This window comes from Leucopleurus acutus (assembly GCF_964270905.1).
Source record: "Leucopleurus acutus genome assembly, chromosome: 1".
Taxonomy (NCBI): Eukaryota; Metazoa; Chordata; class Mammalia; order Artiodactyla; family Delphinidae; genus Leucopleurus; species Leucopleurus acutus.
The window spans coordinates 78069895-78085743 of record NC_139142.1 but is presented as its reverse complement, the minus strand read 5'-3'; the positions used below and the strand labels follow the sequence as shown (position 1 = coordinate 78085743).

The 15849-nt window shown below is 38.0% G+C and overlaps 1 protein-coding gene across 1 annotated transcript in view; it reads left to right on the top strand.

The window, feature by feature from the left end:
- The window catches only part of AQR (aquarius intron-binding spliceosomal factor), a 107042-nt gene that overhangs the window by 65458 nt on the left and 25735 nt on the right, over window positions 1–15849 (top strand). Inside the window, exons 25-27 of the mRNA XM_082842072.1 lie at window positions 9902–10037; window positions 11916–12125; window positions 13929–14066. Coding sequence (XP_082698198.1) covers window positions 9902–10037; window positions 11916–12125; window positions 13929–14066 — 484 coding nt within the window. The remainder of the gene's footprint in view (window positions 1–9901; window positions 10038–11915; window positions 12126–13928; window positions 14067–15849) is intronic.

Below are 15849 nucleotides of genomic sequence, written 5' to 3'. Positions count from 1 at the left end.
GTACCATACTGTCTTGATTACTGTAGCTTTGTAGTATAGTCTGAAGTCAGGAAGCCTGATTCCTCCAGCTCCGTTTTTCTTTCTCAAGATTGCTTTGGCTATTCGGGGTCTTTTGTGTTTCCATACAAATTGTGAAATTTTTTGTTCTAGTTCTGTGAAAAATGCCATTGGTAGTTTGATAGGGATTGCATTGAATCTGTAGATTGCTTTGAGTAGTATAGTCATTTGCACAGTGTTGATTCTTTCAACCCAAGAACATGGTATATCTCTCCATCTGTTTGTATCATCTTTAATTTCTTTCATCAGTGTCTTATAGTTTTCTGCATGCAGGTCTTTTGTCTCCTTAGGTTGGTTTATTCCTAGGTATTTTATTCTTTTTGTTGCGATGGTAAATGGAATTGTTTCCTTAATTTCTCTTTCAGATTATTCATCATTAGTGTGTAAGAAGCAAGAGATCTCTGTGCATTAATTTTGTATCCTGCTACTGTACCAAATTCATTGATTAGCTCTAGTAGTTTTCTGGTAGCATCTTTACGATTCTCTATGTATAGTATCATGTGACCTGCAAACAGTGACAGTTTTACTTCTTCTTTTCCAATTTGGATTCCTTTTATTTCTTTTTCTTCTCTGATTTCTATGGCTAAAACTTCCAAAACTATGTTAAATAATAGTGGTGAGAGTGGGCAACCTTTGGTCCTGATCTTAGTGGAAATGGTTTCAGTTTTTCACCATTGAGAATGATGTTGGCTGTGGGTTTGTCATATATGGACTTTATTATGTTGAGGTAGGTTCCCTCTCTGCCTCCTTTCTGGAGAGTTTTTATCATAAATGGGTGTTGAATTTTGTCAAAAGCCTTTTCTGCATCTACTGAGATTATCATATGGTTTTTATCCTTCAGTTTGTTAATATGGTGTATCACATTGATTGATTTGTGTATATTGAAGAATCCTTGCATTCCTGGGGTAAACCCCACTTGATCATGCTGTATGATCCTTTTACTGTGCTTTTGGATTCTGTTTGCTAGTATTTTGTTGAGGACTTTTGCATCTATGTTCATCAATGATACTGGCCTGTAGTTTTCTTTTTTTGTGAAATCTTTGTCTGGATTTGGTATCAGAGTGATGGTGGCCTCATAGAATGACATTTGGAGTGTTCCTCCCTCTGGTGTATTTTGGAAGATTTTGAGAAGGATAGTTGTTAGCTCTTCTCTAAATGTTTGATAGAATTCGCCTGTGAAACCATCTGGTCCTGGGCTTTTGTTTCTTGGAAGATTTTTAATCATGGTTTCAATTTCAGTGCTGGTGATTGGTCTATTTATATTTTCTATTTCTTCCTGGTTCAGTCTCGGAAGGTTGTGCTTTTCTAAGAATTTGTCCATTTCTTCCAGGTTGTCCATTTTACTGGCATATAGTGGCTTGTAGTAATCTCTCATGATCCTTTGTATTTCTGCAGTATCACTTGTTGCTTCTCCTTTTTCATTTCTAATTCTGTTGATTTGAGTCTTCTCCCTTTTTTTCTTGATGATTCTGGCTAATGGTTTATTAATTTTTTTTAATCTTCCCAAAGAACCAGCTTTTAGTTTTATTGATCTTTGCTATTGTTTCCTTCATTTCTCTTTCATTTACTTCTGATCTGATCTTTATGATTTCTTTCATTCTGCTAACTTTGGGGTTTTTTTTTTTCTTTCTCTAATTGCTTTAGGTGTAAGTTTAGGTTGTTTATTTGAGATGTTTCTTGTTTCTTGAGGTAGGATTGTATTGCTGTAAACTTCCCTCTTAGAACTGCTTTTGCTGCATCCCATAGGCTTTGGGTCGTCATGTTTTCATTGTCATTTGTTTCTAGTTATTTTTTGGTTTCCACTTCGTTTTCTTCAGTGATCTCTTGGTTATTTAGTAGTGTATTGTTTAGCCTCTATGTGTTTGTAGTTTTTACAGTCTTTTTCCTGTAATTGATATCTGGTCTCATAGCATTGTGGTCGGAAAAGATACCTGATACGATCTCAGTTTTCTTAAATTTACCAAGGCTTGATTTGTGATGCAAGATATGGTCTATCCTGGAGAATGTTCCATAAACATTTGAGAAGAAAGTGTATTCTGTTGTTTTTGGATGGAATGTCCTATGAATATCAATTAAGTCCATCTTTTTTAATATGTCCTTTAAACCTTGTGTTTCCTTATTTATTTTCATTTTGGATGATCTGTGCACTGGTGAAAGTGGGGTGTTAAAGTCCTCTACTTTTATTGTGTTAGTGTCAGTTTCCCCTTTAATTGCTGTAAGCATTTGCCTTATGTATTGAGGAGCTTCTATGTTGGGCGCATAAATATTTACAATTGTTATCTTCTTGGATTGATCCCTTGATCATTATGTCGTGTCCTTCTTTGTCTCTTGTAATAGTCTTTAAAGTCTATATTTTCTGATACAAGAATTGCTACTCCAGCTTTCTTTTGATTTCCATTTGCATGGAGTATCTTTTTCCATCCCCTCACTTTCAGTCTGTTTGTGTCCCTACGTCTGAAGTGGGTCTCTTGTAGACAGCATATGTACGGGTCTTGTTTTTGTATCCATTCCGCCAGTCTGTGTCTTTTGGTTGGAGCATTTAATCCATTTACATTTAAGGTAATTATTGATATGTATGTTCCTATTACCATTTTCTTAATTGTTTTGGGTTTGTTTTTGTAGGTCTTTTCCTTCTCTTGTGCTTCCTGCCTAGAGAAGTTCCTTTAGTGTTTGTTGTAAGGCTAGTTTGGCAGTGCTGAATTCTCTTGGCTTTTGCTTGTCTGTAAAAGTTTTAATTTCTCCATTGAATCTGAATGAGATCCTTGCTGGGTAGAGTAATCTTGGTTGTAGGTTTTCCCTTTCATCACTTTGAACATGTCCTGCCAGTCCCTTCTGGCTTGCAGAGTTTCTGCTGAAAGATCAGCTGTTAACCTTTATGGGGATTCCCTTGTATGTTATTTGTTGCTTTTCCCTTGCTGCTTTTAATATTTTTTTCTTTGTATTTATTTTTTGATAGTTTGATTAATATGTGTCTTGGCATGTTTCCCCTGAGATTTATCCTGTATGGGACTCTCTATGCTTCCTGGACTTGATTGACTATTTCCTTTCCCATGTTAGGGAAATTTTCGACTATAATCTCTTCAAATATTTTCTCAGGCCCTTTCTTTTCGTCTTCTTCTTCTGGGACGCATATAATTCTAATGTTGTTGCTTTTAATGTTGTCCCAGAGGTCTCTGAGACTGTCCTCAATTCTTTTCATTCTTTCTTCTTTATTCTGCTCTATGGTAGTTATTTCCATTATTTTATCTTCCAGGTCACTTATCCCTTCTTCTGCCTGTTATTCTGCTATGGAGTTCTTCTAGAGAATTTTAAATTTTATTTATTGTGCTGTTCATTATTGTTTGTTTGCTCTTTAGTTTTTCTAGGTGCTTGTTAAACGTTTCTTGTATTTTCTCCATTCTGTTTCCAAGATTTGGGATCATCTTTACTGTCATTACTCTGAATTCTTTCTCAGGTAGACTGCCTATTACCACTTCATTTATTTGGTCTGATGGGTTTTTATCTTGCTCCTGCATCTGCTGCGTATTTCTCTGTCTTCTCATTCTGTTTATCTTACTGCGTTTGGGGTCTCCTTTTCGCAGGCTGCAGGTTCATAGTTCCTGTTGTTCTGGTGTCTGCCCCTAGTGGCTGAGGTTGGTTCAGTGGCTTGTGGAGGGGTCTGGTGCCTATGGTCTGGTGGGTGGCGCTGAATTTTGTCTTTCTGGAGGGCAGGGCCGTGTCCATTTGTTGTGTTTTGGGGTCTCTGTGAACTTAGTATGATTTTAGGCAGCCTTTCTGCTAATGGGTGGGGTTGTGTTCCTGTCTTGCTAGTTGTTTGGTATGGGGCATCCAGCACCTGAGTTAGCTGGCTGTTGGGTGGAGCTCGGTCTTAGCATTGAGATGGAGATCTGTGGGAGAACTCTTGCCGATTGATATCACATGGGGCTGGGAGGCCTCTGGTGGTCCAATGTCCTGATCTCAGCTCTCCCACCTCAGAGGCTCAGGCCTGACACCAGGCTGGAGCACCAAGACCCTGTCAGCCACATGGCTCAGAAGAAGAGGGAGAAAAAAAGAAAGAAAGAAGGAAAGAAAAAAATATATATATATGTATATTTTTTTAAGTTATTAAAATAAAGAAAATAATAAAAATAAAAAAGAGAGCAACCAAACCAGGAAACAAATCCACTAATGATAACAAGCACTAAACACTAAACTAAGACAAACATAAAAATCAGAAACAAATCAGTCGCAGACAGCAAACCCCAAGTCTACAGTTGCTCCCAAAGTCCACCGCCACAATTTTGGGATGATTCGTTGTCTATTCAGGTATTCCGGAGAGGCAGGGTACATCAAGTTGATTGTGGGGATTTAATCTGCTGCTCCTGAGGCTTCACAGAGAAGTTGCCCTTTCTCTTTGTTTGCACAGCTCTTGGGGTTCAGCTTTAATTTTGGCCCACCTCAGCATGTAGGTTGCCCTCTGGCATCTGTTCACCACCCAGACAGGAGGGGGTTAAAGCAGTGGCTGATTAGGGGGCTCTTGCTTATTCAGGCCAGGGGGAGGGAGAGGTGTGCTAGTTACAATTGGAATATGGAGTGAGCCTGAGGCGGCAGAGGCTGGCGTGATGTTGCAACAGCCTGGGTTCGCCATGTGGTCTCCCAGGGAAGTTGTCCCTGGATCACGGGACCCTGGCAGTGGTGGGCTGCACAGGCTCCCAGGGGTTGGGAAGGGGAGGCGGGTGTGGACAGTGACCTGTGCTCGCACACAGGCTTCTTGGTGGCTGCAGGAGCAGCCTTAGCGTCTCATGTCCATCTCTGGGGTCCGCGCTGTTAGCCGCGGCTCGCGCCCTTTTCTGGAGCTCATTTAGGTGGTGCTCTGAATCCCCTCTTCTCTCGCACCCCGAAACAGTGGCCTCTTGCCTTTTTTTTTTTGCTGTACGCAGGCCTCTCACTGTTGCGGCCCCTCCCATTGCGGAGCACAGGCTCAGCACACGCAGGCCCAGTGGCCATGGCTCACGGGCCCAGCCGCTCTGCAGCATGTGGGGTCCTCCTGGACCGGGGCACAAACCCGCATCCCCTGCATCAGCAGGCGGACTACCTCTTGCCATTTAGGCAGCTCCAGACTTTTTCCTGGACTCCCTCCTGGCTGTGGTGCACTAGCCCCCTTCAGGCTATGTTCACGCAGCCAACCCCAGTCGTCTCCCTGGGATCCGACTGAAGCCCGAGCCTCAGCTCCCAGCCCCCACCTGCCTCGGTGGGTGAGCAGACAAGCCTCTATGGCTGGTGAGTGCCGGTCGGCACCGATCCTCTGTGCGGGAATCTCTCCGCTTTGCCCTCCGCACCCCTGTTGCTGCGCTCTCCTCCGCGGCTCCGAAGCTTCCCCCCTCCGCCACCCGCAGTCTCCGCCCGCGAAGGGGCTTCCTAGTGTGTGGAAACTTTTCCTCCTCCACAGCTCCCTCCCACTGGTGCAGGTCCCGTCCCTATTCTTTTGTCTCTGTTTTTCCTTTTTTCTTTTGGCCTACCCAGGTATGTGGGGAGTTTATTGCCTTTTGGGAGGTCTGAGGTCTTCTGCCAGCGTTCACCTGTTCTGTAGGAGTTGTTCCACATGTAGATGTATTTTTGATGTATTTGTGGGGAGGAAGGTGATCTCCACGTCTTACTCCTCTGCCATCTTGAAGGTCCCCCTCCCAAAGTATTTTAGCTTCTGAAAAGTCAGAGGGCAAGATCAACACACATTAATTTATTTAGGGCTGTAGATTCTTAATTTTGGATCAGCTTGTAATGCTTCCCTGAGTTCTTCCCATGGGTATTTCGTATTATTAAACCTAACTTACACAAGTGGGCTCAACTCTAAAATCTACCAATCCATAATTCATCGAATGTATGGGTGCTCATGGTATGCTAAATAGTGTAATTATAAGTGTGGTACAGTTCAATTCCTGGTATTTAAAGATATTATAATAGAAAAGCAGCAGAATTTTAAAAATGATTTCAGGTGCTACCCTGTTTCTCAGGAAAAACGTACTTTTTGCTTTCTGATAGGAAAGTCAAGCTCCAGATCTTGTTAATAATGTGTGTGCTTGTTTGTTCATTTATTTCATATTTCTCTCTTTGTCATAACTAAAAAGAAAAATAGTGACTATTGTTTCACAATAAAATTAATATCACTTTCCCTAAACAAAAATTTTCGTATCTAGTAAGATAGCGGAGAGGGAGTGATCACTCATAATGCTACTTCTCCCAAACAAGTTTTTATTAGTCTCTTTTTCAGTAATCATCTGTAACTATGCTATTGTTTATAATTGTGTACAGGCATACCGCAGAGACTTCGCAGATTCAGTTCCAGACCATCATAATCAAGTGCATATCACAATAAAGCGAGTCACATGGATTTTTTGGCTTCCCAGGGCATATAAAAGTATTGTTTACACTATACTATAGTCTACTAATCATGCAATAGCATTAGGTCTAGAAAAACAATGTACATGCCTTAGTTAAAAAATACTTTACTACTAAAAAATGCTAGGCATCATCTGAGCCTTCAACAGGCTGTAATCTTTGCTGGTGAGGGTCTTGCCTCAACGTTGATAGCTGCTGACTGATCAGGGTGCTGGTTGCTGAAGGTAGGCGGGGGGGGGGGGGGGGCGCTATGGCAGCTTACTAAAATGAGACAGCAATGAAGTTTGCCATGTGGATTGAATCTTGATTTCTCTGTAGCAGGCAATGCTGCTTGGTAGTATTTTACCCATGATAGAACTTCTGTCAAAATTAGAGTCAGTCCTACCAAACTCTGCTGCTACTTTGTCAACTAAATTTATGTAATATTCTAAATCCTTTGTGGTTATTTCAACAGTCTTCATGTCACCTTCACCAGGAATAGATTCCATCTCAAGAAACTTCTTTCTTTGCTCTCCCATAAGAGGCAACTCCTCATCTGTTAAAGTGTTATCTTGAGATTGAGGCAATTCAGTCCCATCTTCAGGTTCTACTTCTGATTCTGGTTCTCTTGCTACTTCTACCACAACTACAGTTTTTTTTCCTCCACTGAAGTCTTAATCCCATGAAAGTCATCCAGGAGGGTTAGGCTCAACTTCTTCCAAACTCCTGTTAATTTTGATATTTTGACCTCTTCCAGTGAATCACGAATGACCTTAATGGCATCTAAAATGGTGAATCCTTTCCAGAAGGTTTTCAGTTTACTTTGCCCAGAACCATCAGAGGAATCACTGATGGCAGCTATAGTCTTACAAAATGTATTTCTTAAATAATAAGACTTGAAAGTCGAATGACTCCTTGATGCATGGGCTGCAGAACAGATGTTGTGTTAGCAGGCCTGAAAACAACATGAATCTCATTGTACATCTCCTTCAGAGTTCTTGGGTACCAAGTGCATTGTCGATGAGCAGTAATATTTTGAAAGGAATCTTTTTCCTGAGCAGGAGGTGCAAACAGTGGGCTTAAAATATTCAGTAAACCATGTTGTAAACAGATGTGCTGTCATCCAGGCTTTGTTCCATTAACAGAGCGCAAGCAAAGTAGACTTAGCATAAGTCTTAAGGGCCCTAGGATTTCTGGAATGGTGAATGAGCATTGGCTTCAACTTAGAGTCACCAGCAGCATTAGCCCCTAACAAGAGAGTCAGCCTGTCCTTTGAACCTTTGAAGATGGGCACTGACTTTTCCTCTCTAGCTATGGAAGTCCTAGATGGCATCTTCTTCCAATAGAAAGCTGTATTTTTTCCACACTGAAAATCTGTTGTTTAGTGTAGCCACCTTCGTAATCACAGCTAGATCTTTTGTATAACTTGCTGCAGCATCTACATCAGCACTTGCTGCTTCACGCTGCACTTTTACGTTTTGGAGGCAGCTTCTTTCCTAAAACCTCATGAACCAGCCTTGGCTAGATTGAAACTCTTCTGCTGCTGCTCCCTCACCTATGTCAACCTTACTAGTACTAAAGATAGTGAGTTATGGCCTTGCTTTGTCTGGATTAGGCTTTGGCTTAAAAGAATGTTGTGGCTAGTTTGATCTTCTGTCCAAACCACTAAAGCTTTTTTCATATCAACAATAAGGCTCTTTTACTTTCTTATCATTCATGTGTTCACTGGAGTAGTATTTTTTTAAAAATTTATTTATTTATTTATTTTTGGCTGTGTTGGGTCTTTGTTGCTGCGCGTGGGCTTTCTCTAGTTGCGGTGAACGGGGGCTACTCTTCATTGTGGTGCGTGGGCTTCTCATTGTGGTGGCTTCTCTTATTGTGGAGCATGGGCCCTAGGTGCACGGGCTTCAGTAGTTGTGGCACGCGGGCTCAGTAGTTGTGGCTCATGGGCCCTAGAGCACAGGCTCAGTAGTTGTAGTGCACAGGCTTGGTTGCTCCACGGCACGTAGGATCTTCCCGGACCAGGGATCAAACGTGCGTCCCCTGCATTGGCAGGCGGAGTTTTAACCACTGCACCACCAGGGAAGTCCCTGGAATAGCACTTTTAATTCCCTTCAAGAACTTTTCCCGTGCGTTCACAACTTCACTAACTGTTTGGTGCAAGAGACCTAGCTTTTGGCCTGTCTCAGCTTTCAACATGCCTTCCTCCCTAACCTTAATCATTTCTAGCTTTTGATTTGAAGTGAGACATGCAACTGAACACTGAGAGGCCATTGTAAGGTTATTAATTGGCCTTAACTTCAATATTGTTGTGTCTCAGGGAATAAGGAAGCCTGAGGAGAGGGAGAAAGACGGGGGAATGGCTAATTGATGGAGCACATCAGAACACACACACATTTATCGGTTAAGTTTGCCATCTTGCATGGTCATGGTTTGTGGCACCCCAAAACAATGACAATAGTAATATCAAAGATTACATATCACAGATAGCAAATGTAATAATAATGAAAATGTTTGAAATAGTTCAAGAATTTCCAAAATGTGACACAGAGACATGAAGTTAGCAAATGCTGTTGGAAAAAACAGCACTGATACATACACTTGCTCAATGCAGGGTTACCACAAACCTTCAATTTGTAAAAAATGCAGTATCTGCAAAGTGCAATAAAGTGAAGCACAATAAAATGAGGTGTTCCTGTACCTTGCTTTTAAAATTAATTAGTAGACGTTTTTTTAGTATAGTTTTAGATTTACAGAATAATTGAGCAAATATTACATAGAATTCCATTGTATGTTGCTTTTTTTTTTTTTAATTAGTGTTAAAGGATTGAAGGAGGCACTTTTTATGGTGGAAAGAGTATACATAGGCTTTGGGATCCAATTCTGGTTCCACTTTTTTTCTTAACTACCTATCCCTGGGCCGGGTACTCTCCAAATTTTAGTTTTCTTACTCATTCAGCAAACATTTATGAACATACTTGGTCCAGATGCCAAGCTCCATGCTCTATGCCAAAGAATGATCAAATAAATTTTAAAATTACTTTTCAAAACCTTTAGAGCTAATCTACTTTTAATGATAGTGCTATTAAGAGTAGCTAATCTGTAAACTATATTCTGGTCTGTTATGAGATGAACTAGCACCTGAATGCACCGTAGTGTTTCCTTTTTTGTGAAGGTCTTTTTATGAAGAAAAAAAAAAAAGCCAAACTAGAGGTGTGTTTAGTAATGTAGTTGATTTTCCTGTCTCACAGACCACTAACACATTTGCAGATCAGCCCTGATCCATAGGGTACATTTTAAGTAGCTTTAGTATAAAATAACTCAAGAACTGTTACTTATAGTAAATATAAACTTATGTTTTCTACTGTTCTTTTTTTCTCTTTGGCCATTTATCGTTTCTATTATGATTTTCTTCAATATTTTGCTGACAGTTTCCTTGCAAGTCTCTTCATTATGTAATTTTGCCTTTTTGCTTAATTGAAATTTTTAGGTATGGAAGAGTTAATTATGTCCTAGCTCGAAGAATAGAACTTTTAGAAGAAGTCAAACGATTGCAGAAGAGTCTAGGGGTTCCAGGAGATGCTTCATATACTTGTGAAACTGCAGGCTATTTCTTCTTATATCAGGTAAGAGATTAAGGGTTTTAAAATCACACTTTATCGTAATGTGGTCTTCAGTTGGAAACTGGGATGGGTTCTGGAGATCCTTTCTTGAAAGCTTACTTTTTTATTGAGTAGATTAAAATATATGCTATTGCCAAAGCTTAAATGCTTGTATTTCCTATTCCCTTCACTTTTCTTTGCTAAATAACTTTGCTTGATGACTCATTCAGTGAAAGGCCAATGTTGCTACTTTATAAATATATATTACATTTTTTTCTTGCTATTGACAAAGTTTCTAGTCTCTCTCTTTTTTTTTTTTTCCATTTTTTTCCATTACTATAGAACTATAACCAAACAGTCTAGCTACCCAGTGGTAACAAATACAGTTCTTTAACTTGCTTTTGCTATGCATATTAATCAAGTAATGAAGAAAAACATACTTCCTTTTTAAATTTCTAGAAGTACATTTTGTTTTAGAATTAATTTCAAAGTAGGAGTTTAAGTTAAAAATTCTTTGACTTCACTTTAGAGGCATGTTTTTGCTTTTGTTTGGGGGTGTGAAAATTAATGAGAAATGTAAAGCCAAATAAAATAAATAAAAATAAACTTTAAAAGTCAACTGGTTTACTAATAATTTTAAATGGATTAAACATAAATAATGAAGATTTTTGTATAACTGTATTTGTTCTCTTTGTTCTAATGGTATTTGTATGTTTTAGATATAAATCATAACACTGAAATTGTAAAATATATATGAAAAAAAGAGTTTATGCTCATTATAAGCAGGTAAACCAGTTGAGTCCGTTCAGAATGAGCTGATTTCATGGTTCTTTGTGAAACACAGGACATATGCATGATCTTGCAAAGTTGTCTGCATTAGACTCAGACTGTTGAGAACTTTGAATAATGGAGTAAAGATCATGCTTAAATGCATGTTTGTCACAAAATAAAAATCACTAGGCTCTCAGTGAAAACTAGTTTTAAAAGTAATAGAAATAATATATAAATTATAGAACCTTAAGTAATAAATTTGAGAAATATGAACTTGAGGCCTCAGAAGGCCTCACAGTTTTGAACACACAATAATCACATTGGGAAAGTTGTTTAAAAAGGGAATTCTCAAGCTCTGTCCCCAGAGACTTTGTTTTAGTAAGGTGTGGCACCAGGTATCTACATTTTTATTTAGCTTTTCAGATATTCTGCCTAAGGACCACACTTTGAGAAACACTGAAATTATAACAGAAAAATTGAGAGAATTACAAAAATGGAGATTAAGTAGGAACTGAGTAGAGCCATAGTTAACAATTATAGCAGGAGGTAATTGAACTACTTATGTCACAAAAGTCATAAAATGAGCTTTCAAATATATACGCAGCTTAACCAGAAGTTCTTTATAAGTATACTAAAGAGAAATGGAAAAATTATGAAGGTCTAGGAGAAGGTTTGACAAGTACTAAATTGATTAAAAAGCTACTAGAGCTGAACTTAACCATATATGGAGAGAAACTGAGATAGTGAAAAAATGAGGAATTTCTTTGTCCAGAGAGGTTTGGTTTTTTTTTTTTTTTTTGATCATCAATCATAAATTGTTTTGAATATGCATAGAAAATCTGAAATGTCTGAGATAAAGTCCCATGAGATGATCCTGAGGTTCTTTCCCATCCCATCCATACATTTTTTATCAAAGAGGTTTTTTTCCTACAGTCTTAAAGGTTACTTTTATGAAAGAAGGGCAGTCTGTCAGTGACTTGGATAAGCAATAGTCCTGTTGGGTCAAAGGTTGCTTTTCTTTTCCTTTTCTTTTACCTACCAAATCTTATTTTCACTCAATTCGTTTTTTATTTTATTATTTAAAACATAAGAGCTGGCAAATTTAACCTCAAGTCTCTTTTTTTCTTACAGGTAATGTCTCGTTGGGAAGAGTATATCAGCAAAGTGAAAAATAAAGGTAACACGTTGCCAGATGTTACTGAAGTCTCCACTTTCTTCCCTTTTCATGAGTACTTTGCAAATGCCCCTCAACCCATTTTTAAAGGCCGATCTTATGAAGAAGACATGGAAATTGCTGAAGGATGTTTCAGGCATATTAAGAAAATCTTTACTCAGCTTGAGGTAAGGGTTCTCAAGTTCTTTTAACTTTCCTTTAAAGGTTTTAAGCTTAGTTTGTTGTTTTTTTTAAAATGTAGTAAGTGGAATATTCAAATCTAGCAAACCAGATTATTACTTTTAAGTGAGATTATTGGAAGCATTTATTTTTCTAGTTGAAGAAATAAGTAAAAATTAAGATATGAATTGAATCCCCATTTCTCTGGTGTGAAAGTCTTAGTATTTAAGAAAGGAATGCTTTCATTAGGAGATTTAACAGTGGTTCTTTGATTTGGAATTTGGCCATTCTAAGTTCTTTATGCCTTTGATCTGTAAACAAAAAATGAGGTTGCTATGTTAGCCAGGATGACTGTTCCTGATTATTAAGGTGAAATAAGAATCACCACTATATAAAGGGGACAGAGAAGAATATATTTGGAACCTAGGGAGCCCTGGGATGCTTCATAGTTTTCTCATTCCTTATTGGAAACATCATTGGAAGACTACAGCAATGCTGTAGAAGGATCGCATTCAGGCTCAGATTCCTCAGTAAGAACATTTAGGATTACTTCAGATAAAAAGGGCAAAGACTGTGTCTTTTTTAAAGTCTTTGTACCTTTTAGATATGATTTTATCCCTACTTCCGACGACAATATCTGGCACGTAATAGATGTTCAGTAAACACTGATGTATTGTGTGAGTTAGGTGGATAGAGATGGATGGATGGTAGGTACAGAATAATAAATAAATAATGTGTATACATATGTAGTATGATAATGATAAATAAAATTTTAAAACCTGCAAAACAGTATTATAGTATGTTTATGATTACATAAATAGAATGTAAAAGGATAAAAACATACAATTTCTAGTAGCTGCCTGGGGAGAGAGTGGGAAGAAGGATATATACAGGATACCTCCACCTGTACCTGTGATGCTTTAATTATTTTTTAAAAAACAAAAAAAAAATGTTTAAAAGTCTGAAGTAAGTATGATATAATGTTCCGATGTGACAAAACTTGATCTTAGGTGCTCTGCACCGGCTTGTTTGCTCCTCACGTCCATCTGCTGTCCATTCCCCTCCTCTCCTCTATGGGGATCCTCTGCCATGGTCAGGGCTGAGACTGGTCCTTGGAGTTTTAATTTCCCAGCCTCTCATGTCAGCTGACTTTTGTCTGGGTTTAGCCAATGAGAAATGTGGCAAAAATAGAATAAAGAGAGAAGCCAGGATATTTCTGCACCAGCTCTCTCGGCCTGAGGTTTCGTCTCTTCCATGGCTCCAGTTTCTGCTGGCCTGGCCCACCGCAGTTCCAGCTTATTCTGGTACCCCAGTTTCTGGGCTCTGATAGCACTGCCTCCTCATTATCCTTCCTAGCCTAGGAATGGTCATAATTTCCTGCTGTTGCCAGTCTCTGGCTTACTTCGCCATTCCCTGGTTGGCTTTTCTGCTCCTCCATCACCTGTATAAGGAGCTCCCTGCAATAAATTCCCTTTGTTATGAATGCTTGAAGTAGTTTCTGTTTTCCTGGAGAGACCTTGAGTAATATAGACACAATGGTGATGGATATTTTATTCAGTATTTTTGTTGATACTGTAAATATTTTATCTTATACCAAAAAAAAACAGTCCAAATTGTAGCTTGACTGTCAGTTATTATTTGAACTCAATTAGTACCTTATTAATTATGGACAGAATTACGATTCTTTAGGCTTAGTTTATGAGATATTTATATTAATTTCTCATATTGTCTCATAAACTGGATTGTATGAATATATGCATGAGCTGTTTATTTTCCTAAAATAATATCTCATTGTTCCCCCGCTTCCATAGGAGTTTAGAGCCTCCGAACTGCTTCGAAGTGGACTAGACAGATCTAAATACCTTTTGGTGAAAGAAGCCAAAATCATTGCTATGACCTGTACTCATGCTGCCTTAAAACGACATGATTTAGTCAAGTTAGGCTTCAAGGTAAAGACTTATATTTTAGTTCCTTAATTCATCTATGCAGCTGTTAGTTCTCTTCCCTTCCCCTCCCCTCCCCCTCCCCTGCCCCTCCCCCTCCCCTCCGCTCCCCTCCCCTTCCCTTCCCTTCCCTTCCCTTCCCTAGGCCATTTCCCTTGGACATCTGCTTCTCACTGAAGTTTGCATTTATAATTACTTTAAAATGTCTCTTTTAAAAGTGACGATAACCTCCCATGTTTATATGATTAGTAAACTCTAAATCTAATTTTTCTAAATTTAGTTATCAGACATATGTCCTTTACGTAACATTATAACCACATGATTGTCTAACTTCTAATACTTGTTAAGGTACATTAATTTATTTTCACTATGTTAAAAAAAATCTCCAAACAGAAGTAAAAGCTTTATACAAATAATATTTGACAACGTTTTTCACCTATTAGAAATATGTACACTTGTTTACCTTTTAAGCACACATACACTCCCAGTTATTTGTTCATTCAGTAAATAAAAAGCCATCTATGTGAGGATGTGTAATACAGTTACTTATACTGTCAAAGGAGATATTTAAATGACTTCATCTTAAGATAAGGACTGGAGAGCTAAAGGGCAAGACAGCCTGTTACTCAGTTGAAATGGAATGTAATAATTGAGCAGTAAATTTGAATTTGCAGACACTTTGTGACTTTGCTATTGATACTGACTAAACTCTGATTTTAATGCACATAATTTAACTTGCCTCAGCTGTTTCATCTGTCATTAGTTATAGTGTTTGTGTACTGGTTTGAATTTAAAGTTAGCAAAAGCATTTGTTGTTGATGAATATAACTGACAATGTTTAAATGTTATGAGCTCACTGGAAGATAGGTGCTAAATAAATTCAAGGTGATAGAATTATTGTTATCTTGGATGAAAGTTTCCTCAGTTGCAAGGTAGGACAAATATGATAATTTATTAAAAGGTAGTGTGAACTTACCTAGTGGTGTGAACTTACCTTTTGCAAATTTTCACCTAAATATTTTTTTCTTGGGGCTGACACATAAAATATACTTTGGATTGATATTAAATTATATCAGTTTAATAATACAGGGAAATGATGCAGTCTAAATAGAGCATTTTATGCTTTCATGCAGCTTGTTCACATGCATATTTTACAAAACATTACTTGTAGCTTATCACATTTCCATTGATCATTTTCTTACATTGTGTTATATACATCTAAAGGTAGTTAACATGAGTGCTGATAGTATCCCTTACATCTTTTATATTTTTAATTTTGAAGTTTTATTTTTATCAAACTAACACATGCATCTGATGTAAGAGCTTAAAAACTTTGTAGCTCTACTTAACGTTAAAAAAAGGCAGTCCCCTACTCCCCTGTTACTCTCTAATTAATCTTTCAACTCTTCTAGTATTTCCTTTGTCCTTTCATTTATATCAACAAAGAATGTTAAATTTCCATTAGGCATATGTTTTGATTCTGTGCTGTCCCCAAGGAGACATGCAAGCACATTTGTGTACTCTTTTCCTTCCTTAAAACACCCAGTATAGTTGTGTCATAATTTTGCTTTGTGATTAAAATCTCCTTTTCAACAGAATCTATAGATATGTTTTTTTTTAATTAGAAATAATTTTTTAATTTTCAAAGCAGAGCCACAGTAAATTCCCATAAAACCTACTCATTAATCATCCAAGTTTAAGCAAAGACAGCTTCTCAGTAAATATTCTAGGGTGTTAGTTACTTATGAAATGTATCTGGTGCAGAGAATTTTTATTATTTTATTTTATT